Source organism: Talpa occidentalis, unplaced genomic scaffold (assembly GCF_014898055.3).
Source record: "Talpa occidentalis isolate TD23 unplaced genomic scaffold, MPIMG_talOcc4v2.1 talOcc4.11, whole genome shotgun sequence".
NCBI lineage: Eukaryota > Metazoa > Chordata > Mammalia > Eulipotyphla > Talpidae > Talpa > Talpa occidentalis.
The window spans coordinates 60731915-60757177 of record NW_023601104.1 but is presented as its reverse complement, the minus strand read 5'-3'; the positions used below and the strand labels follow the sequence as shown (position 1 = coordinate 60757177).

The following is a 25263-nucleotide window of genomic DNA, read 5'->3' as shown; positions in this document are numbered from 1 at the left end:
TGGATGACCATATGTAAATAAAATGAAGCTAGATCATTCTCTGACTCCATGCAGAAAAGTAAATTTAAACTGGATGAAAGACTTAATATATGACTTGCAACAATTAAAATATTACAGAAAACATTGGTAATACATTTCATGACATCAATAATAAAGATGTTTTAGGAGACTTGACCCCCTTGGCAAAAATAAAAGCAAAATAACAATTAGGATTACCTCAAATTAGTACACTTCTACACAGAGGAAATATAAGTATATTTCAAAGACATGGAAGAAAATATTTACACAGTATACCACTAACAAGGGGTTAATAGTCAAGATGTTAAAACATATATAATTTAATAATAAAAAGTCAAACAACCCTGTGGATTTGACCAATTTACCACAAGAGGATATCCAGAAGGCCCATGGATACATGAAAAAAAAAATCATCAGCGCTTTTAATAAGGGAGATACAGGTCAAAATAACAATGAGAAATCTTCCACACTGGTGAGAATGTCATATTGAAAGTCCCCCCCCCCCAACAAAAGCAAGTGCTGGAGAGGGTTTGGGGAAAGAGGATTATTATGTTGGTGGTAGTATAAATTGGTGCAGCCATTTTGGAAAGCAATCTGAATTTATCTTAAAAAACTAAAAATGCAAATACCCTATGACCCAGCAATACCACTCTTGGGCATCTATCCAAAGGACATGAAACAAACCCTTCAAAAAAATTATATGCTCTACAATGCTTATTGCAGCATTACTTATAATAAGCTAGGGCATGGAAACAACTTAAGTGACCACGAATAGAGGACTGCACCAAGACATATCCATACTATTCAGTCACAGGAAAGACAAAATATTGCCCCTTACAGCAAAATGGAAGGAGTTCAAGGGAATTATGTGTGGAAGTCAAGTCCATGGCAAACACCAATGTTGGATATTTACATAGCAGACATTGGACAAAGTAAAATACTTACAAAAACAAGTAACAAAGTGAGGTTTCTGAGGCTAAGAGGGAACGGAGAGGAAGAAAAGGTCAAAGGGAGGGAAGGAGGAGGGAGAGAGATCAGAGGGAAGGAGGGAGGAACACAAGGGACTGAGGTGATGGTGCACAGGTACATTGGTGAAGGAAACTGTGGGGACTACACCTGAGGGGGTGGGGGGGGCGAAGCAAATATTGTTTAAAAATGAACAATGATGTAAAAACTAAAAAAATTAATTAAAAAAAGATCAAAGGGGTATAGGTATAAGAGATTTTTAAAAATCCTTAGTATCATTTGTGTACAATTAAACTCACTTTTACAGTTTGGAGTACAGTGTGCTTGGTTCCCTGAATTTCTTAAACCCTCCAAGTGGTTTATTTCATATTTTGAGCTATTCTGTATGGTTTACTATGCCGCCGAAGAGGCAGTAATGCTGTGCGCCTTTAAAGAGGCAGTAATGCTGTGCTCCCTTCAGATCTGTAATTCCCTGTCTTTTGAAACAGCAACCACGCCCAGCAGACTCAAGAGCTCCCCGGCGGTCCCCGCCTCCCGCCGGGCGTGGTGGCGCGCGCCTGTAGTCCCAGCTACTCGGGAGGCAGAGGCAGGAGGATCGCTTGAGTCCAGGAGTTCTGGGCTGCAGTGCGCTATGCCGATCGGGTGTCCGCACTAAGTTCGGCATCAATATGGTGACCTCCCGGGAGCGGGGGACCACCAGGTTGCCTAAGGAGGGGTGAACCGGCCCAGGTCGGAAACGGAGCAGGTCAAAACTCCCGTGCTGATCAGTAGTGGGATCGCGCCTGTGAATAGCCACTGCACTCCAGCCTGGGCAACATAGCGAGACCCTGACTCGCCTTTTGAGTCCCTTAGTCATTTTTCCCATGTACTTAAAAGCTGCCGTCTTTTTATTTTTGCAGCACTGACTGCCCCTACCCCATGAAGTCCGCATGATGGTGTTAGGGGGAAATGATGTATCGGGGTTGCTCTACAACAATGGGGGCAATCTTGTCTTCAACATGCCCCCCCACCCCCTTCTATTTCTTCATTATCTAACTGACACACTGGAGGATGCCAAGCGTTTGTGGAGGTCCTATCGGACAGCAAGTACCACGCTGCGTCAAGAGGGTACCAAGAGAAAGGTTAGCTGAAAATCCCACGCAAGCCGCGGTGGAATAATCCTTCGGAGAGCAGGACCCATCAAAATGGGGCCTTCTTTTTGAAGGTTGGTGCGTCTCAGTCGTGGAGGGTCATTGTAGAGCAAATGAAACAGTGTCATCTGGTTGCATTTCAGTTTTCTACAGGTTCAAGTAAACTGAAATGAAAGGAGTCGTTGCTCTCCCATACAGCGCCCTACAGATCATTTGAGGAACTATTCCCCGAACCCGCCTCATAAATTGTTGGAACCAGCAGGAGTCACTGTAGAGACTGCATTGAGTCCTGAAATGTGCAATCCGACTAGTCCCTACGCTTTGTAGGAAGGAATGAGGGCTCAAAAGAGTGATTTGGATTTATTTCGAGTTGTTTGGTGCAACTAAAAACGAACTGGTGGTGACTAAACTGACGGATTCTTCAGGAAAAGTGACGCAAAGGCTTCGCTTCGAGGAATATTGGGCCTTCTGCGCGACCGTAGCTCTCCCGCAAAGTGCGCCTGCGCAGGAGGGTCGCGGCGTCGACTCAGTCCGTGAGTGGAGGAAGCCGCGGTAGCCAGGCTCGCGTCTCATCATGAAGACCCGCTTTAGCACTATTGACCTCCGCGCCGTCCTCGCGGAGCTGAATGGCAGGTAATGTACGAAAGGTGACCCGGCTCGTGAGGACACTGAAGAAGGCGGGGGCCCCATGGTGGAAACAAGACCAGACTGATGTTTTCCTTTACTCTGCCCAGTGCTGTTCGTCTGTGGCGCTGGTTAGGCCTGGGTGGACGCCTGTGTGACAGCCTTTCCAGGAGTCTCTGGATACCCCAAGGACACCAGCCGCCTTGTCCCCCTACTCCTCTTGCCCGCCCCCGCCCCCGCTTGGGGCTTCTCCCGCTTGGTCTTGTGTCTCGCCGATATGGGGCTCTCGCCTTGTCTGCCAGAGTCGCCCTGTTCTGGCAGCAAACGTAGTAAAACACGAGAGGCCAGGTGGACGCTGGGCCAGCAGAGTAGTCTTTTGCTTTCTTAGGTTTCCAGACTGGAAGCTTGGTTTCTTGAACACTCCTAATCCCAGAGATCGGGAACATTGCAGTTTCAGCTGGAGATAACAAATTTGGCCTGAGATTTGGGTTCTACTGTGCATTCTGTTGCTTAGCAGTGTAAGCCTTGATATCTTTCCAAGGGCCTCGTTTATCTTTTTTTCCACTTAATAAATTAAGTGGATTGAAATTTAGTGTTTAAAAATAAGTTGTTTGTAGTCACACTACACACCTGAGGGGAGTAGTATGTACAAAATTACTATACAAAAATAAGCAACAGTGTAAGAAAATAATAAAAATTTTATTCTTTCCTTTAGAAATTGAATTATTTTAGAGACACGCATTTTCCTATTGCTGTCAGGCACCACTTTTGTTCATAAATAGCTACTCTTAACTATAGGACTTAAATGCCTGCCTGATGACCTTCAGACTCTGCTCCCTGATTGACTGTATCCTTGCAGCTTAACATTCCCTCCTTCCCAGGCCCTGCGTCTGCCTACAGCTTTTTGTGTGGTTTTATGTTTCAAATAATAGTATAATTTGTTGTTTTCTTTCTTTTTCAGCTTGCTAGGAATGAGAGTAAACAATGTTTATGATGTGGATAATAAGACATATCTTATCCGCCTTCAGAAGTAAGTACATTTTATAACCTTGTTTTATCTGTGGTAATTAAAAGAGGTTATTGATTTTTTTAAGCTTTCCTTTTTTTTATTTTAACATTTATCATTTTTTAAATTTTTTTAGACTATTTGCTTCCCCCCACTCCCTCAGATTGATAGCCCATAGAATTTCCTTCCCCAAGGCACCCATGCACTATCACCACAGTCCCCTGTGCTCCTCCCTCCCTCCCTCAGATCCCTCTCCCACCTCTTCCCCTGCAATATGTCTCTGGTTTATAATTGTCTGGTTTTCCTTTATTGTGTTTTGTACTGTTATTATTATTTTTTTACACTGATGTCTTATTTTGTTCCCCTATATTCCTGTTATAAATGAAACCATCCGATATTTTTCTTTTTCCTTCTGGCTTATTTCACTGAGCATAATTCCTCTTAGCTCCATCCACATTGCTGCGAATGGCATGAGTTTATCTTTTTTGATTGCTGAATAATATTCCATTGTGTATATATGCCACATCTTCTTGATCCACTAATCTATTTTTGGGCATTTGGGTTGTTTCCAGGTTTTACCTATTGTAAATAGTGTTAAGCTTTTCTTTTTAGAATATTTCACTGAGTTAGTGCAGACAAATGACCTAAAGAAAAACTTTACTTTTTTCCTTCTACAGACCCGACTTTAAAGCTACACTTTTACTTGAATCTGGCATACGAATTCACACAACAGAATTTGAATGGCCTAAGAACATGATGCCATCAAGTTTTGCCATGAAGGTAAGTTTTAAATTAGACTGGAAGCTAAAATTTGAAGCCCTGAAACTAGTTATTAACAACCAAGGTTTTAAACTGGTTTTCCTTCACTGTTAACTGATGAAGATGAAATAAAGCTACAAAGAGCAGTTGGTAGATACTGGGATGACTAAAGAAGGTGTTTATTATTTGATTTCTCCCTATCACCCTTCACACCTGTTGTGCTCCAAATCTTTCTGTTCCCACAGTCACTATTCTAATTCAGACTTTTATAATGTTTGACCTTACAGTTTACTTCCTACTATCGAAACAATTCTATGTTAAATCAGCATTTATTTTTAAGGCATCATTTTCATTCATTATCTCTATCTCACCTTTTATGTTTACCTAATTTCTTAATCTATATTCTGTATCCTAGCTTTCTTGTCTGTGAACTGCCCCTACCTCAAAATGTTAATCATCCTCATTTCACTTTTGAAATAGCAATCTGCATTCCGTTGGAATACTCAGTAACATTAGTATGTGATGAATCATTATACCCTTTTATTTTTTCACTTCTCTCCTTGCTTTTGATTTTACTCTTTAACTGAAATCCTGTTTACTCTAAACTGAAATCTGCATTTTTGGGCATGTTACATATTTGGTTATTGACATAACAAATATACGAACAGTTCAGTGATAAAGAGGAAAGGTATTAATCAGATACACCTAACTTTGAATTAATGTTTTTTATTCACTAAATAATTTAAAACCTAGAACAGTTGCTTATAACCTCTTGGAAATTAGTTTTTTTAATTGTAAAACTGTAAAGCATCTAACACAATACCTGAGACAGATTTGGGTTCCATATGTATTAATTTCCTCCTTCTCCTCCTCAATTTCATTCAGAAATTTGTTTTGACATTGTGTTATTTCATTAGAGGCTTTATAGAAAAGAGCCTTACTCCCAGCAACTTAGAATCTTGTTGAATTACAAGCTAGGTGTTTCTTTAGTCACAAAGACTGTTACAAAATTATTAAATTACTTAATAGTAACCCCACTGGTTCTTGTAGTGATTGTTCTTAATAATAACTTAAAAGTTGAATATAAAATTTAATATAAAAACCCTTGAACCACTAGGATTTGAATTGTGTGGGTCCACTTATATGTGGGTTTTTTTCTCTCTCTGTGGGTTCCGCATTCAGAGATCCAACCAACTCCAAATAAGGGTTGATTGAAGTCATGGAAGTAGAATCTGGGTATATAGAGGGCTGACAGTAATTATACTCAGATTTTCTACTGTGTGTGTAGGGGGGGTGCATTATCCCTAAGTTGTTCAAGGATTAAATTTATTATTTTAGAGTTAGTTGTCAGTTGTCTATAAAATAAAATGTTTTCCCTCTATTATTACCTAGCTGCCAGCTTTTATTTTATGACTATACTGTTTTACTTGCTACTTTTGGATATTTAGGAGGTGATTTACTTTAAACTAATACCGAATAATCAGGAATTCCATTTTACTGTATCAGTACCTTTTCTTCTATTTCTTGCTAGTGCCGAAAACATTTGAAGAGTCGGCGATTAGTCAGTGCAAAACAGCTTGGTGTGGATAGAATTGTAGATTTTCAATTTGGAAGTGATGAAGCTGCTTATCACTTAATCATTGAGCTCTATGATAGGGTAAGTTAAATTTGGAGGATGGGATGGAGAATTAATTGTATTATTGATTAATCATGTAAATACTGTAAAACATGGTGGGGGACATTTTTTTCTGAATCAGAACTACTGATATACTGTGATACTAATCGGAACAACTCAACTAAAATACAAGTGCTGTTCCTTCCACTTGTCTCTCTCTATATACTTCTCTTTGCCAATAATTTATCATCTTTCTGTCCTCTCCCCTATAGGCAGCAGTAACTGCAGCTGCTGCCCATTGGAATTGACTTGCATGTGGTCTGAGGTTGTGGTCAATTTTTAAAATTTGTATGAAACCCTCTTTTTAAAAATATTTAAAAATTTTTATTTTTGAAATGTATTTAGATTTACAGAAAGTTGCAAAGATAAAGTAAATGTCTGATGTATCCTTTACCTAGTTATCCTTCAGTGCTACATCTTACATAATTATATAATAGTACAATATCAAAACCAGGAAATTTGTATTGATACAATATATGCATGTAGTTTTTTTTTTTTTTTTAAGATTTATTTTATTTATACAAGGCCAGATGCATGGGAGGGCGAGAGGATTCACCAGAGACAGAGTGGGGGAACAGAACAGGCAGACTGATGAAATACACTGCTGAGGGGAGCAGTGGGCAAGACAGGAGAGGTCTGCTCGCCATGTGGGTTGCTCCGAGGTTGGCGGAGATCAAACCGGCACTGCAGAGGCTGCAGACAGCTTCACAGCGCTGTGCTCAACCGCCTGCGCCACCAGGGAGGCCCATATGCATGTACTTCTATGTATAGTTCACATTTGCAGATTCATGTAACCTTGACTGTAGTATCAGTGGTCTGACTCGGAATTCTCTGTTACCCGGCCTGCCCGGTGGCGCAGCAGGTTGAGCATTGTGTGCTCAACAGCGCTGTGAAGCTGTCTGCAGCCTCTGCAGCGTGGGTTCGATTCCTGGCCAGCCAGGGAGAGTCCCACATGGTGCAACAGACCTCTCCTGTCTTGCCCGCTACTCCCCTCAGCAGTGCTTTTGGTTTGTCTGCCTGTTCGGCTCCCTGCTTTGTCTCTGGTGAATTCTCTCACTCTCCTGCACCTCTGGTCTGTACTCCTGCTATTGTATAAATAAAAAATAAATATTAATAAAAATAAAAATTCACTTAAAAAAAAAAAGAATTCTCTGTTACTACAGAGATCATCCTTGTACTATCCCTTTGTAGTAATACCCCTCTTCATCCCACTTTCCCTACCTCCTGGCAACTACGTGTGTATTTAGTTGCTCTAATTTTGTGTTTTTACATTGAGGTTTCAACAGATAAGGCCATCTTAGAGCTTTGGTGGAAAGCATGGACTAGCTACTCTTTAAATAGGAGTTGATAAACTACAGCCTGTGGACACTTTCTGTAAAAAGCCTTATAATTTAAGAATGGTTTTTACATTTTAGAAATGCTCTTAAAAAAAAAAAGAATATGCAATGTATCATATGTGGTCCACAAACCTAAAATATTTACACTCTTACCTTTTACAGAAAAGCTTGCTTACCCTTGCTCTTAAGTAATAGACTCATTGTTTGAGGTGATGTTGCTTAGACAAATACCAGACTTTAAGATAATGAGTTAGGATTTATAAGGCTCTTTTTTGTCTAGAAGCGGATGCTTTTACAAAGAGTGGTAACCTTGGTCTAGCACAGTCAGAATTAATTACCCAGTACAGAATAAACTGGGGAGATTAATCCTGGTTAGATTAGATTCAGCCAACTAGAAACTACAGGAGTAGCTTGTGTATGTATCTGTAATCAAAAATAATTTTAAGGGCCTCCCCAGGGGCGCAGCAGGTTGAGCGCAGTTCTGTGAAGTTGTCTGCAGCCTCTGCAGTGTAGGTTCGATTCCCGGCTGGGCAGGGAGATACCCACATGGCGTGGCAGACCTCGCCTGTCTCGCCCGCTGCTCCCCTCAGCAGTGTGTTTTGGTCAGTCTGCCTGTTCTGCTCCCTACTCTGTCTCTGGTGAATTCTCTCACCCTCCCATGCCTCTGGTCTGTACCCCAGTTCTTGTATAAATAAATCTTCATTAAAAAAAATCTAAATCTTCAAAAAAAATAAATCTTTAAAAATAATAATTTTAGGGCCTCGCCTGGTGGCGCAGCGGTTAACTGCTGGGCTGCGAAACTGCAGCCTCTGCAGTGCCGGTTCGATCCCTGGCCACCAGCGAGGGTCCCATGTGGCATGACAGACCTCTCCTGCCGCGCCTGCTGCTCCCCTCAGCAGTGTATTTCGTCACTCTGCCTTTTCTGTTCCCCGCTCTGGCTCTGGTGAATTCTCTCACCCTCCCGCTCTTCCGACTGTACCCAGTGCTTGTATAAATAAATAAATCTTTTTTTAAAAAAGTTTAAAAAAATAATTTTAAGCAGGTTCATGAGAAGGACTTGTTAAAAATTATACAAAATTTGAAGAAAGACAAGGATAAAACGTTATCCTGCTGGATATTGTCTAGAGGCACTTCTGAGGATTTTTTTTTCCCTCCATGCTACATATCTTCGAATGATTTGCTGTTTTCTGTTGATTAGGGTTTTTTTTGGCAACAGTAGAAAACTACAATTGTAGAAAACTGATAGCAATGCAAGTAATTCTTTTTTTTTTTTTTTTTAAGATTTATTTATTTATTTATACAAGCACTGGGTACAGTCAGGAGCGCGGGAGGGTGAGAGAATTCACCAGAACCAGAGCAGGGAGCAGAACAGGCAGAAGGACGGAGGTACACTGCTGAGGGGAGCAGTGGGATGGCAGGGGAGGTCTGTGCGCCAAGTGGGACCCTTGCAGGCGAACCGGCGCTGCAGAGGCTACAGGCAGCTTTGCAGCCCAGTGCTCAATGCTGCGCCACCAGGGGAGGCCCAGCAAGTAATTCTTGTCTGATAGAAATGAAAAGTTTTTCCAGTCAAGATTGAGATTGTATCTGTCTAAAGAAAAGGTGATTCCAAAAGTTAGGGTTTTATTGTTCTGTAAGGCACTAACCAATTTTTATCTAAATTGGCAATCTAATGTAATCATTCTCTCAACCATTGTGAATACTTCACTTATTTTATTTCTCATAACCAGTTTTGCCATCTAGTTGGTTCTCTCAGTTAAATTTCTTATAGAAAGATAGTAGTATCTCAAAGTAGTATCTCAAAGACTATTTTTGGCATCATTTCAGGGAAGTAACTCCCTTCTTGAAATATTCTATATCTTCTTGGTAACAACATTATTTGATTCAAAAAACATTTATTGAGGGGCCTCCCCGGTGGCGCAGCGGTTGAGCGCTGGGTTGCGAAGCTGCCCGCAGCCTCTGCGGCGCCGGTTCGATCCCCGGCTGCTCCCCGGCCACTGGAGGAGGATCCCACATGGCGCGCAGACCTTTCCTGCCGCCCGCTGCTCCCCTCAGCAGTGTACTTCGGTCCTTCTGCCTGCTCTGCTCCCCGCTCTGGCTCTAGTGAATTCTCTCACCCTCCCGCGCTTCTGACTGTACCCAGTGCATGTATAAACAAAAAACAAACAAACAAATAAAAAATAAATAAATAAAACACGCCTCTGTAAAAAAAAAAAAAAAAAAAAAAACCAAAAAACATTTATTGAATATATGCCTGACTCTTTGACCAGGTTTTTTTTTTTAATTTGTTTATTTTATATATTTTTTACATCATTTTTCATTTTTGCACAATGTATGCATTTTCATCTTCGTTGTAGTCCCCATACAATTCCTACCACCCTTGTTTTGATCCTACCCCCTTCCTTCCCTTCCCCACTGCCCCATGTAGTGTGTCTCTGGTTTATAGTTGCTTGTTGATTTTGATTTTTACTTTATTATAATTAGTCTTTTTGCTTGACCAGGTATATTTTTTTAGGTCATAGCTTCTTGAACCAGACATTATGTGGTCCTCTACTTTTGTTCTCTAGTAAACTTTCCTGTTCTTTAAGTTAAATAAGTATTTGAAATGCATGGTTACTTTGAAGTCAGAATCTTTAGCAGTAGGTACTATTTAAACACCTAGTAATTTATAGTTGTCTATATCTCTGATCAAGGTGAATGATGGCCCTATCTACTAGAGCCACTTAGCTTGCCACATGTCATTCTCTGTGAAATGGGGGCTGTTCCCACTATCTTTTGTGATCAACTTCTCAGCTGTTGTTAATGCATTTGAGAATATTTTTGTGGATATATTGCTTTGTATTTTAATAATACAAGCAACCCCTATCCTCAGTCTCTATAGTAAATTTGGAAAGTTGTATCCTTTAGAAAGTTTTTTTTTAATTGATATATAATTGACATAGGTGTACAATATAGTGACTTGATAGTTGTATGCATTGTGAAATGATCACTACAGTGTCTATCTACAATCTTTTCTTAGCATTTTTCAATTTTGCAGTATAGTATCAGTAACTTTAGCTCCCATGCTATACATTACAGCCCCATGACTTTTTTATTTTAAATTGAAAATTTATGCGTGTGTGTGTCTACACATACATACATACCCCATGTCTTCTGTCGTCTATCTCCGTATTTTTTGGTTGCTTTCATTTTTTTGCTCTTAAACAAATTTAGTAAAGTTGCAGGATACAAAAGCGATATCCAAAAATCTATGGCATTTTCATATACTAATAGCTAATTATGATAAGAAATTTAAAAAACAATCCCATTTGCTGTTGCATCAAAAGGAATAAAAATATCTAGGAATAAGGTATTTACCCAAAGGACACAGAAACATCAATTCCATAGAGCACCTGTACCCCCATGTTTATAGCAGCACTATTTACAATAGCTAAGCTTTGGAAACAAACCAAATGCCCAAAAATAGATGACTGGATCAGGACGATGTGGTACATATACACCATGGAATATTACTCAGCATTCAAAAAAGATAAACCCATGCAATTTGCAGCAACATGGATGGTGCTGGAAGGGATCATGCTCAGCGAAATAAGCCAGAAAGAAAAAGAAAAATACCGGATGGTCTCACTCATAGCAGGAATCTAGAAAACTTAAATAAGGGACCAGGAAAAAGAATAACTATAAGAAAGAAAATATCAAAATCAACAAACAACTATGAACCAGAGACACTCTATGGGGGTGGGGGGCGGGGAATGGAGGGCTTGGGGTCAAAATAAGGGGGTTGTAATTGTATGGGGAATATAAAAATAAAATTTAAATAAAAAAATTCATATGTTGGAAAAAAAATACCTAGGAATAAATTTCACTAGGGAGGTAAAAGGCATGTTCACTGAAAACTATAAGAATGTTGAAAGAAATAGAAGAAGACACACAAAAATGGAAAGATATTCTATGCTCATGATTTGGAAGAATTAGTGTTATTAAAATGTCCATATTACTCAAGGCAATGTAAGATTCATTGTAATCCCTATCAAAGGGGTTCCAAAGGAATTCTTTATAGACACAGAACAGAAATGTCTGAAATTCATATGGCACCACAAAAGATCTTGAATAACCAAAGCAATCTTAAACAAAGAGACCAAGCTAGAGGCATCATGCTACCTGATTTCAAAGTTTATTACAAAGCTTTAGTCATCAAAACTGGATGGTATTGACATAAAAACAGAGACATAGATCAGTGGACTAGACTAGAGAGCCCGGAAATAAAACTCATGCATATTTGGTCTACTAGTTTATGACAAAGGAAACAAGAATACACAATGGGGAAAGCATAGTGTCTTCAATAAATGATGATGGGAAAACTGGCCAGCCACATGCAAAAGAATGAAACTGAACTACTATACCAATATATAAGACTCTTAAACCAATGAGTCTACAGTTACTCTAGATTTTTTCATGATGTTTTAAACATGGGGTCTTTAAATATGTTTGTCTTATCTAGCAATTTGTGCTGGATAAATCCAAGAAGCACTGTTTAGCTGTGACTAACATGCTGTTTTGTTTGTAACTTCATTTTTGTTGGCTTGATTAGGCTTTTTAAGAGACTACATATTTTTTCTCAACTTTTAAAGAAGTGGGCCTCCCTGGGGCGCAAGGGGTTAAGCACCACACTGTAAAGCAAACCTCAGCCTCTGCAGCATGAGTTTGATCCCCAGTGGGCCAGGGAGCAACCCACATGGCGAGCAGACCTCTCCTGTCTCACCCGCTGCTCCCCTCAGCAGTGTATTTCAGTCAGTTACCTGTTCTGTTCCCCACTCTGTCTCTGGTGAATCCTCTCACCCCCTGCATCTCTGACCTGTACCCAGTTCTTGTATGCATATATAAATAAATCTTTTAAAAAAAAAGTTTTAAAGAAGTTCCAAGAATAATTTGGAAAAGCATTAAATTATATTTTAATCTATTACAGGGGAATATTGTTCTTACAGATTATGAGTATCTAATTTTAAATATCCTAAGATTCCGAACTGATGAGTCAGATGATGTTAAATTTGCTGTTCGTGAACGCTATCCAATTGATCATGCTAAAGCTGCTGAACCTTTGCTTGCCTTGGAAAGGTAACATGTTGGGTTTATAAACTCACTTCATATTGTATTAAATGGTAAAATAGGTCATATGTTATAATATGAAAGTATTGTTACATAAGAAAATAATTTGTTTACTTGGATGAAATAACTAAATTTGAACTGCTTGCATTCCATAGTGCATGTGTAAACAATTAAATCTTTTTTTGGAAGGTTTTTACTTTTAATTTTAAGGTTGGTATTACTTCAGATGTTTATGATTTCTTGGTAAAGTGAGGGGACATATGGATATATTGGGCCAGGTGTAAAAGGAAACAGAAATTCTGGTTTGGCTAGAGAAAGCTTGTAGGGGTGGGGTAATGTGCTTGTAGAGGATGGGGTAATGTGCTGATTGTAGCTATACTCTTCTGACTGGGAGACTTTTGCTGACTAATCGTCTACAGCAGTAGATCTCAAAGTTTAGCATTCATTAGAATTACTGAGGGACCTTGGATAAAACAGACTTCTGCTCCCCCGACCCTCCCCCAACCCTCTTCTCTCCAGATCTGGTTTAGGGCCCATAAATATACAGGTCTAGCAAATTCTTAGGTGATGTTGATCTGGAAACTACAGTGACCTCTAGCACCCTTAAGAGTTGTTAACACCATTTCAAGTTAACACCATTTCTTCAACATATATAACCATGCTCCACAAAACAACATTTAACTGTTATATAAAAAAGGTTTCTTTCATGTCATATATGGACATGTCAGTGATATAAGCAATACAACTTGGTTGAAAAAGTATTGATTTTTTTCCTAGAACACCTGGATTCAAGTCCCAGTCTGTTGTTCAGGAACTTACTAACCTTGCATAAATTATTTTTATGACCCAATTTCTTACCCACAAAGTGAACTAATTACATTAATATTTTGGAGTATTATAAAGATCAGGTGAATTGATGCATGTGAAAGTATTATGAATATGAATATTGTTGTAAGGTTTATTATATATAAGATAGTAAGGAATGTATCAACTTTGTTTCACAGATTGACTGAAATAATAACCAGTGCACCTAAAGGCGAACTACTGAAAAGAGTTCTTATCCCATTATTTCGTGAGTAATCCTATAAAAAGCAATGAAATGTTTGCAGGATATTGTGGTTCTCAGAAATATATTTAAATCCCCGGTAGTTATGTTAGGAAATTAGAACAATATAAACGTAGAAAGGAGTTTAATATTTCCTAATAGTTTATTTTCAAGGAAGCTTTACCTTTATTTACCTGTTAAATTTAAGAGCAATAATTATGTATAACTTGAAGTGTTACTGAACTCTTTAGTGCTGGTTGTAAGCTTTTCCCCCCAACAGTCTATTTCCCCCCAACATAAATCTTTGGGATTAATAGCCACTTACTTTGTTGAGGCTTTTTTTTTTTTTTTAGTGGGTCTTGAGTTACCCAAGAATCTGTCAGATATTTTTAATGCCAGGTAAAGATAATCCAATAAACTTTTATATTTGAGAAAATCATCACATCTCTATACTAAGGAATCTGGGGAGCACATAGAAATGGGCAGGTTCCCTTGGTTATTGAGCATTAAGGAGTTACTCTTCTTCTCATATGAAATTAGAATGTATTTAAAAAGTTATCTTTGGGGCTTTCTAACTGTTAGTAAAGCATGCATAAAATTTGTGTGGTTTTTTCCTGTTATTTTTTTTATTCTGCTAACATCATATGTTTCATTAACCAGTTTTGGATGCTAAACCAACCTTGTATTCCTAGTTATAATCCTTTTTGTATGTAGCTGAATTCTATAAAATCCTATAGTTTTTGCACTGACTTCAATAATTTCATTGTATTCTCCAGTGTCTATAAGTACTTGAATTATCAGTTCTAGTAGCATTTTAAAATAAGTTAAACTATTTGTTATATTTAGCAGCTACTGTTTTAAGTATATCATTTATGTTGGGGTATAAATTTGTATTATATTTTTGAATGTTAAATTTTATAAGAAAATATTAAATATAATATACCTTGCTTTTATAGCCTATGGGCCAGCTCTCATTGAACACTGTCTGATAGAAAATGGATTCTCTGGCAATGTTAAAGTGGATGAAAAATTAGAAAGTAAAGGTATGTCTGCATGGTACAAATATGTCCATTTAAAAAACTGTAAAAGTTATTTCTGGGAAAATAGTAACAAAGCAGGTAGGGCTTTACTTCAAATTATTTTACCTCTAAGTTTTCTATCCAAATGAATTCGTAATGGATACAGTATTTCTAATATGGCACTTCACCTCCAGTAATGTACAGTTCAGCCTTTTGACCTCCCTATTACATTTGACTTTAGAATATTCTAAATTTTTGAAGTGGTTAGTTAACTTGAAACAGTTGGTACAAAACTTGGAGAGGTGAATTATTTACCTGATTCAAAACTTGGAGTGTACCTAGAAACATTATTCATGCAATTTAATTCTATTAAGTACTGTAGTATGGCATATGATGAGTTAGGTTTTTTTTAACTACTTAAGAGAACCTAACTTGACAGCCTAATTAGAACAATAAACAACTAGAGGAAATACATAGAAAATGGAAGGTTTGGTGTTTGATAAATTTTCTACAGATTCTCATGTGTGGCAAAAAAACAATCACTCTTGATGTTTGTATTTTGGGATTATATATAATTTCTTTTTTTAAAAAAGATTTATTTATTTATGCATACAAGAACAAGGGTACAGGCCAGAGGTGTGGGGGATGAGAGGATTCACCAGAGACAGAGTGGGGAACAGAACAAGCAGATGTACCGAAATACACTGCTGAGGGGAGCAGTGGGCAAGACAGGAGAGGTCTGCTGCTCCATTTGGGTCACCTCCCTGGCCAGGGATCGAACTCGCACTTGCAGTGGCTACGGATAGCTTCATAGGCTGCATCCCAACCTCTTGCGCCACCAGAGAGGCCCCATGGGATTATATGTAATTTCTTAAGGTTTAGGGATAATTTTTATGCTGTAATTTTTTTTGTTTAAAAATTCAAAATGAATGTTTTAGTGAACACTTTTGAATGGTGTTGAAATATGTTAATTCAGTGCAATCCTTATCAAAATGTCAATAGATGGTACTATTTTTGCTATCGCAGTGTTTTAAAGAAAATAAATCTGATATGTATGTGAAATAGAAGCATGCACATGTTCAGGAAAACTGGAAAATAATAGTAATGATGGAGAATAACCATTTCATAGATTAAAATACATTATGATACAGTAATTAAAATATTAAAATTTTGGAAAAGGAATAGACAGACTGACGAATCCAGAAACAGACCCAAATGTATATGTGATTTTAATTTATGAACAAAATACCTTTCAGTCATGAGGGGAAAGACAGATTCAATAAAAGGTATTGGAACAACAGGCTTGACAAAACATACACTGTTTACATGTACTAGTTATAAGCATGAAATTATCTGCTTTTCTTGAATACTTTTCCTATGTAGTTTTTTAATAAGTTGATTGCTACTTTATTGACACCCCCTTTTTCCTTTTTTATTTCCCTGTTAGATATTGAAAAAATACTCGTTTGTCTGCAGAAAGCAGAAGACTATATGAAAATAACATCTAACTTCAGTGGAAAGGTAGCACCATGTGTACTTATTGTATATTGTTGTGTTTTTATTTATTCAGATTGACAAATTTAAGTGTTAATTAAGGGATTATTGTATGTATTGTTGTAATTTGGGAAATGATAGTTGTGATATGCTTATTCTGGGGTAATTGGGTTTTTTTAAATTGGCTTTTGGTATGTGATTTTTGTTCTGTACCTTACCTTTTAGAGAACTATTAGTTGACAGTCTCGAAAGGATGAACACTTTGAAAATATTTCCTCTTAGGTTGATTTTATTTTTTAATTTTTTAAATAAAGATTTTTATTTATGCATTATAAGAACTAGGGTACAGGCCAGAGGTGCAGGGGGAGAGGGTGAGAGCATTCACCAGAGACAGAGTAGGGAGCAGTACAGGAGGATTGACTGAAATACACTGCTGAGGGGAGCAGCGGTCAAGTCAGGAGAGGTCTGCTGCATCATGTGGGTAGCTCCCTGCCAGGGAATCGAACTCGTGCTGCAGTGACTGCGAATAGCTTCATAGGTTGCATCTTAAACCCTTATGCCACCAGGGAGACCCTTAGGTTGATTTTAAATAGAGAAGCCTATTTTAATTTGCTAGTACTTTTCAAAAATTTGGCCATTTATATCCCTCATACTTTTTGAGTGTTGTTCTTCCCTATTCAAAGTGTAACTTACAGAAAAACTTCTGATTAATTATACTTAAATTCAGTTCAAATATACCTTCCCAGTTTTTTAAATGATTAGAATTTTCTACCAACAAAGTGAACCCAGGACTTTTTCTTCTGGAAGTAAAGTGCTTTGTTTGCTCTTTAAAACTGTAGAACGTGGGCCTCCCCGGTGGCGCAGCGGTTGAGCGCTGGGTTGCGAGGCTGCGCGCGGCCTCTGTGGCGCCGGTTCGATCCCCGGCTGCTCCCCGGCCACCGGAGGAGGGTCCCACATGGCGCGCGGACCTCTCCTGCCGCCCGCTGCTCCCCTCAGCAGTGTACTTCGGTCCTTCTGCCTGCTCTGCTCCCCGCTCTGGCTCTGGTGAATTCTCTCCCCCTCCCGCGCTTCTGACTGTACCCAGTGCATGTATAAACAAAACAAACAAAGAAACCAGCAAAACAAATAAATAAAGCATGCCTCTATAAAAAAAAAAAATAAATAAATAAATAAATAAATAAAACTGTAGAACGTTTAAAAATGGAAAGCAAAATGCACATACAGATTCTCACAACTTTATCAAATACCTAGTTATTTCGTTTATCCCCTTTTCTGGTTTTTTCTTGTGCATATGAATAAAACAGTATTTCTAATAATTCCTATTATTTTTAGAAGTGATAAACAGATGCAGCTTATAATTTCACAAGTCAAATAACAAAGTTAATAACATTCATGGAAAGTAAATCTTCCTTAATTATGGATAGAAATGAGTTTTAATGTTGGATCTTTATAGGGTTATATCATTCAGAAAAGAGAAGTAAAACCAAGCCTGGAAGTAGATAAACCAACTGAAGACATACTCACGTAAGCATTTAGACATGGGACAATTTGCTTTGGATATTTATTAATGTTCTTGAGTATGATATAATAAATATATTTTACAGGTATGAGGAATTTCATCCTTTCTTGTTTTCTCAACATTCACAATGTCCATATATAGAATTCGAATCATTTGATAAGGTGGGTTTCCAGTTCTGTTTTTTAACCAGTTAACAGATATGAGTTGTTAAACTAATATGAGCTTGTTTTGGTTGCCCAGTGAGAAGTGTTTTTGCTGTATAGTCACTATGTATCTGGCAGTAAATATTAGTAAGTCACAGATACAAACTATTGAAAACATTTGTTACTGTTTTATTTCAGGATGAAAGACCAAATATTTGAACTTAATTTGATTCTAAACTATTTATCTATATAATACATTTACTGAAAATTTGTTAAGTGGTATGAAACAAAATGAACTTTAAACTTCTATGCATATAAGTTGAACTAGAGACCATATTTTTTCCCCCAGCTACTTATTGTCTGTTGTTTTTGTCTTTTTTTTTTTAAAAATAAGGCTGTGGATGAATTTTATTCCAAGATAGAAGGTCAGAAAATAGATTTAAAAGCTTTACAGCAGGTATGGTATTATTGAAAACATTCTTATTAAACCATTTAGTCATAGTGTGGTTTGCTGGGTGAATGATGCTTTTCATATAGGAATGGACAGCCTTTTAGAAGTGGTATGGGGTTGTCCTAGTCTCTTGGCTTACTGATAAAGGTTCTGGGGAGGTCTCAAATAGCCTTATTTGAAATGGAAAATATAGTGGGGAGACGAGGCCAGTTATTTATATCCTAGTATGATTTGCTTTATTGCAGCAACCCAAAGCTTCTCAAATTTTGTTATTCTGAGATGGTTTGTAAATGGGCCAAAGGAATAGGTATAGTTTTTTTCTGTACAAATAAGTACAAATGAGTATATTTGTTGTAGCTCAGTTTTTAAGTGCCCTTTTAAATTTGGGCCTTTAATAAGCATTGTGTATTGTGCGTCCACAAAGGAGAGTTTAATATGTCATGTTTCCCTGGCACATATAAAAATGTTTTTGGAGCATTTGTTGCCCAACAATTATAGGAAATGCCCACATTTTTTATTTCAAGATTTGATTTTTCAAAAATATATGAAGTCTTAAAATATGAGCATAACAATCAGAAATTCTGTTACTCCCTGTAACCCTTCTATGAAAAGCAGCAGTAAAATAAAAAGAGATTATTTTGGAAATATATACTCTCTAAGACCACATTCCCCCAAACTTTATACTTTTATACTCTTGAGAAAAATGTACTGAATTCTGCCTGCTTGAATAATGCAAGTTCTTTTGGGGCAAATCTTATGTACAATAAATATAACCAGTAATGAAAATACCTTCCAATATAGGGAATGGAAGTAGGCAGAGGTGATTTTAGAGTGTGAAACAACTTCAGGGTAAGATAGACCTGGGAAGTGGACTAAGGGGAACTTGAGCTAGCTAAGTAACAACATTAAAGGGCTGAAGTAGGGAATAGTGAGACTTATTAAGAGAAGGTATAGGAGATAAGAGAAATCTAAGTTTTAATAAAATCTATTTTATCAACAAAAGGAGAAACAAGCATTGAAGAAATTAGATAATGTCCGAAAGGATCACGAAAACAGATTAGAAGCTCTTCAACAGGCTCAGGTATTATGCTTAGCTTTTTCAAATGCTTTCTCAAAAGTGGTAACATTAACTGGCATGACAGTAATATTTTTGGTTTCTTTCTTAAGGAAATAGACAAACTTAAAGGAGAGCTCATAGAAATGAACCTGCAAATAGTTGACAGAGCCATTCAGGTAGTTCGAAGTGCTTTAGCTAACCAGATAGACTGGACAGAAATTGGGATAATTGTGAAAGAAGCCCAAGCTCAAGGAGATCCTGTTGCAAATGCAATCAAAGAATTAAAACTACAAACAAATCATGTTACAATGTTGCTAAGGTAAGTTTGATTTCTAGTTAAGCAGTTGATGCTTGTTTTTATTTTGTTATTTGTTAGTATAGCCATAAAAAAATACAATTTTATTTGTAAATTTATCCTCAATGATACAGAAAAAATTAATATTCATTCAAATATGTAATGATCACAATTCTGTAAATTTAAAATTCAGGAGAAAAAAATTGAAAATAAAGTGATATCATTGACATTAGTGAAATACTATTGAATATTTTTAATAGAAATCCATACTTATTATCAGAGGAGGAAGATGACGATGTTGATGATGATACCAATGTTGAGAAAAATGAAACCGAACCACCAAAAGGAAAAAAGAAAAAGCAAAAGAATAAACAACTGCAGAAGCCACAGAAAAATAGGCCATTACTTGTTGATGTTGATCTCAGCTTGTCAGCATATGCCAATGCCAAAAAGTAAGTCTTAAATTTAAGTATAAAATTTAGGGGGGGGGAAATATATAAAGTTTAGGTAAAGTATTATCTCCAGTAAATCAGTTTGAATATTATAGATTAGAAAAATCATTATTTTGCCTATTTGTACTTTGGGGTGAAGATAATTTTTTGAGATCTTATTTTGTGCAGTATACAACTTTATTTTCATACTGAACATACAATACAAAATTGCATAATGTGCACAACTGATGTTCTGTGTGATTTAAGTGTTTTACTATTAGAAATAGGAAACTTAAAAATAGTTTACTTAAAATTTAAGAGAAATATGTTTTTTAGGTATTATGATCATAAGAGATATGCTGCTAAGAAAACACAAAAGACTGTTGAAGCTGCTGAGAAGGTACTTAATATTTCTTAGAATGAATGTTAATTATTTTTCCCTATTTAGTTTAATGGCCTCAAGAATTTCTTCTGTTTAGGTGAGGTTTTCTAATTCAGAAATATCTTTTGAATTTAATTTTGTTTAGAATGTGTTATTTCCAGTATTTATTTTCTTGCCGAAAACTGCACCTTGTCTTCACCCATCTCAGTATATAGAACCTTTATTTTTCTCTTTTCTCAGGTTAAAACCTCTGGACTCTTCTCTTGTAAACCATATCCAATCCATCAACAAATTCTTTTGCCTCTCCTTTAGATAACCAGAAACTGGCCCCCATAATCTCTGTATTCACATGGACTTTGACTCTTCCTGGGTCTCTCATCTTTTAGCCTTTTTCCCAGTTCTGAAGTGGAGAAATCTGTTCTTATCACAGCAGCCATAGTGATCCTTTTAAATCAAAATTGAAGTTAGTTATTTCTGTTCAAAAATCTTCCAGTTGTTTCCCATATTACTCAAGATAATTCAGAGCCCTTCCCTTGGCCTACTGCTCTCGTTACATATAATTTCCAGCTATACTGCTATCTTAGCTGTTCCTGCAGCAGTGACCCATGCAGCCTTTTCAGGACCGTTGCACATGGTGCTCTTTACCAAGAAAGCTCTTTCCTCAAAATTTCTATGGTTTTATGTTCACTTTATTCATAGGTCTACTAAATGAGACTTTTCCGGCCTTCCTGACCACTCTTATTGAACATAGTACCACCCTCAATCACTCTTTTTTCTACTTTTGTTTTCCTTCTTAGAAAAAGCACCCACACACACACACTACACAATGTTTTTTTTAATCTTCCCTTTAGAATGTGGATTGCATGATAGTAGAGTCCTTGTTTTGTTAATTACTCTGTCTACTAGAGACAGAGTAATTGTTTTGTTAATTGTCTGGAATTAGTCACAATATCATTGTGACTGGTATTGTCTGGAATATAGTCACAATATCATCTGTTAAATGAGTGGCCTTTATAACTTGACCCTCTGCCTCTTCAACCTTGTTTCTTGGCATTTTACCCTGAGATTACTGCTTGCTAGTCAAGCTGGCCTTTTTTTCCTGCTTGTAGAACTCTTCTTCCTATTCTTGGCCATCCTTTAGGCTTTTACCTAAATACCATTTCCTCAAAGAATCTCTTTTTTGTCCATAACCAACTATAAATTAGGTTCACCTATTATACTTCTAGAGTATCCTGAGAAGCACTATATGTTTATTTAAATAACTATGTGTTTTATATTTGTTTCTTCTCCTAGATTCCAGTGGGATGGGGTGTGTGTGTGTGTGTGTGTGTGTGTGTGTGTGTGTGTGTGTGTAAATGTCTTGGTCACTATTGTATTGCCAACATCTAGCTCAGAACCTGTTAAGTGGTAGGCATTCAGTATCTGGTAAATAAATGTATTCTTTTTAATTTATAAGTCTTGAGCAAATATATGTCATCAGTAAATTTTCAAGCTAAATTATTTTAATATTTAAGCTAAACATACTTGTTCATTATTTTCCTGTCTATTTTGTGCCATCAAAAAAGTAATTTCATACTCTTATCATTTACTTGGTGTTAAATATATTCCTAATAGGTTATTTAAAAAATGTTTATCTTATTAATAGGCATTCAAATCAGCAGAAAAGAAAACAAAACAAACCTTAAAAGAAGTCCAAACAGTTACTTCTATTCAAAAAGCAAGAAAAGTATATTGGTAAGTGTTAACACCTTTTTAAAAAAACAGTAATTGTTTTTATCAGTATTATGCATGTATATTGTTTAGAAAATAAAGCACTTCTGTAAAGTTTGTTTTAAAAATCAGTAGCCCTTAGTTATTTACCCTATCCTATTGCTTCTCCTTCCAAAAAACTACTTTAAGCTTTTTTTGCGACTCTTGGTATTTACCTCCATACCTGTTGTAATATGCTTATATTGCAGCTTTCTTATTGTCCTGTTTAACACTATTAATATCTTCCCATTGGAAACTCTTTCCACTAATGTTCCATGACACACACACACACATAATTTCTAGGTGTAATTATAGTATATTTTATCAAAATTGGTATTTAATATGAACATTATTGTAAATGTTTAACATTATTAATTATTATCATATTTTTACCCTGTGCCAATATTGACTATAATAAAATATCAATATTGTAATACTTAAATTGTAGCCAGAGTTGATCATGGGTTTCTATTTTGTTTTCCTTAGCTTTTTTGTCTTTCCTGAAATTATTAAGTATCTTCTTGTTTCATTTGCTTGCTTTTATTTTTGTTCTTATTAATTTATCTCCACTGTTTGTTCCAAGTGTGTGCAAACACATTGGAATTCTATCGGTATCCTAGTCTTTTTTTTTTTTTTTAAGATTTATTTATTTATTTATACAAGCACTGGGTACAGTCAGAAGCGCGGGAGGGTGAGAGAATTCACCAGAGCCAGAGCGGGGAGCAGAGCAGGCAGACTGAAGTACACTGCTGAGGGGAGCAGCGGGCAGCAGGAGAGGTCTGAGCGCCATGTGAGACCCTTGCCCGGAGGCCGAGATCAAACCGGTGCTGCAGAGGCAACGGGCAGCTTTGCAACCCAGTGCTCAACCTCTGTGCCACCGGGGAGGCCCAGTATCCTATTCTTGCAGAAGTCTCTTCTGGAATTTTTTATCTGCTTTGTTTTATATTGGTTACATTAAACATTTACAAATCTCTTTTATTGTTATCCTGGAAGTATTCTTCACCTGTTCCTCTGGATCTCATACTTCCTTTTCTTCATTGATGAGGGGTATGTGTTCTAGAAGTTTCATTAGAAGGGGTATATAACAGGTTAATTACACTTAATTATCAGCTTGACTAGGCAAGAGAGTCCTAGTTTGAGAATACATTTTCCTCAAATGTTAAAGGCATTGTCCTTGTATTAATTTCCAGATTTGATTATGAGAAGTCCTATGTCATTTTGATAATTGATATTTAATAGGAAACCTAATTTTGCTTTTGTACAAACTTGTAATCTTTTTATTTCCTTTCAATTTTCCAAAATTTCACAATGTAGTGGGTAAGGATGTTTTTATCGATACACTGAGTACTTATGGGTCTATTTAATTTGTAAGCTTTCAGTTTGAGAATTTTTTTTTTAATATTTCTTAGAAAACTGAGTGCCCTGTTTTGTTTTCTTCTGTTTTTTCTTCTTTTTCTTTCTGGAAGTCTTATTTTTAAATATGGGATCCCCAAGTCCTCAAATTTTTTGCATTTTCTATTTTTCAACTCCTTATCTTTTGTTCTAATTTAAAGCTGTTTTCTTTTTTTGAATGTTTCTCTTTTATAATTTCCTGCTCTGGTTTCTTTATATATTAAATTTTATTTACAATCTTTTCTTGCACATCTTTTATCTTCCCCCCACCCCCCATTTTTTTTTCTATTTATTGGTTTTGTTTCCACCATTTAGAGATTTTTATTAATGTCTGGTGACCACTGATTGTTTGCTTGTATTTTATAGTGGAACTTTAAAATGCTGAATGGAAGTTTTTTTGTAGGTGCGTTGGGCTTGTAAATGATCAGTGTGGTCTATTTTCTGTGGGCTGCTCAATGCCCTTAGCTTTTTTCTTCTTGAGGTGTTCTCATTTTCTAGAAAAGATTCCATTTTGCTCCTGCTTATAAAATGAAAACCTGGCTGTCAGCATTTTGAGAGCCCAGTGTAAATAATCAGCTGGGGAATTTTAGTAACCAGTAGTTACATTTACTTACCTGCCTGTTTTACAGGGCAGTTTTTACCCTTACTTATAACTATTTCACATTGTCTCTATCTGAGTGATCCTCTTTATATTCTAGAAGAATTAACTTCTGGCTTTCTGTTAGGGTATGGAAAGGGCAGTTATTACCATGTTCAGAGCTGAAAAGATCTAGAAAAGTAACTGCTTCTTGATCAGAATTTTCATTCATTTCATTCATTTTCACTCATTTTCCTGTTTATAAACCCCATCGTAATCCCTATTTCTACAGTATCTTATGCTGCCATTTTTAAGCTTTGTATCGATTGTACAGTGTAAAATTGATTTGTCAACTCAGGATTCCACTTCTTGAGACTGACTACTCCTTTGTTTTCCTACTTTCAAAATTTTGTTGATTTTTAATGTGTCCTCTCACTTCTCTCATTTCTCCTTATTCTCTCATCTCTATGAATGACTTAGATTGACTTATAATTTTTGTCTTATTAGATATTGATAGCAAGGTTGTATTACCTCATAAAACAGACTGGGAAATACTCATTTATTATTGTCCTCTAATGTTTTATGGAATTTACCTTTGAAGCTGGGTAGTAACGAAGTTTTCTTGATGGGAAAACTTTTCATTACAGATTCAAATACTTTAGTAAATATAAAACTACTCAAATTTTCTGATGTTGGTTAGCAGTGTTTTTCTAAGACTTTGAAGTTTTAATTATACTGATCAAATGTTTTTAATATTCCACTGAAGAACTTTTAAACATCCCTGCAGTCTTTAATGATATCTCTCATTTTCATGATGGTTGTTACTTGTGCCTTTTTGTTGATTAGTCTAACCAGAGGATTGTCCATTTTATTAATATGTTTGTTTTTATTTTATTTTATATATTTCTTACATCATTTTTCATTTTTGCACAGTGTATGCATTTTCATCTTGGTTATAGTCCCCATACAATTCCCACCCCCCTTATTTTGACCCTAATCCCTCTTCCCTCCCCACCTCCCGGGTAGTGTGTCTCTTGTTTATAGTTGCTTGTTGATTTTGATTTTTACTTTATTATAATTAGTCTTTTTCC

General features: G+C 36.6%; 1 protein-coding gene across 1 annotated transcript in view; it reads left to right on the top strand.

The window, feature by feature from the left end:
* The first annotated feature begins 2611 nt into the window (after window positions 1-2611).
* Window positions 2612-25263, top strand: part of NEMF (nuclear export mediator factor) — a 41904-nt gene continuing 19252 nt past the window's right edge. Inside the window, exons 1-16 of the mRNA XM_037503290.1 lie at window positions 2612-2747; window positions 3700-3768; window positions 4422-4524; window positions 6035-6160; window positions 12479-12627; window positions 13623-13690; window positions 14620-14706; window positions 16130-16203; window positions 17630-17700; window positions 17781-17856; window positions 18233-18295; window positions 19293-19370; window positions 19457-19665; window positions 19902-20093; window positions 20409-20472; window positions 22100-22188. Coding sequence (XP_037359187.1) covers window positions 2689-2747; window positions 3700-3768; window positions 4422-4524; window positions 6035-6160; window positions 12479-12627; window positions 13623-13690; window positions 14620-14706; window positions 16130-16203; window positions 17630-17700; window positions 17781-17856; window positions 18233-18295; window positions 19293-19370; window positions 19457-19665; window positions 19902-20093; window positions 20409-20472; window positions 22100-22188 — 1577 coding nt within the window. The 5' untranslated portion in view covers window positions 2612-2688. The remainder of the gene's footprint in view (window positions 2748-3699; window positions 3769-4421; window positions 4525-6034; window positions 6161-12478; window positions 12628-13622; window positions 13691-14619; window positions 14707-16129; window positions 16204-17629; window positions 17701-17780; window positions 17857-18232; window positions 18296-19292; window positions 19371-19456; window positions 19666-19901; window positions 20094-20408; window positions 20473-22099; window positions 22189-25263) is intronic.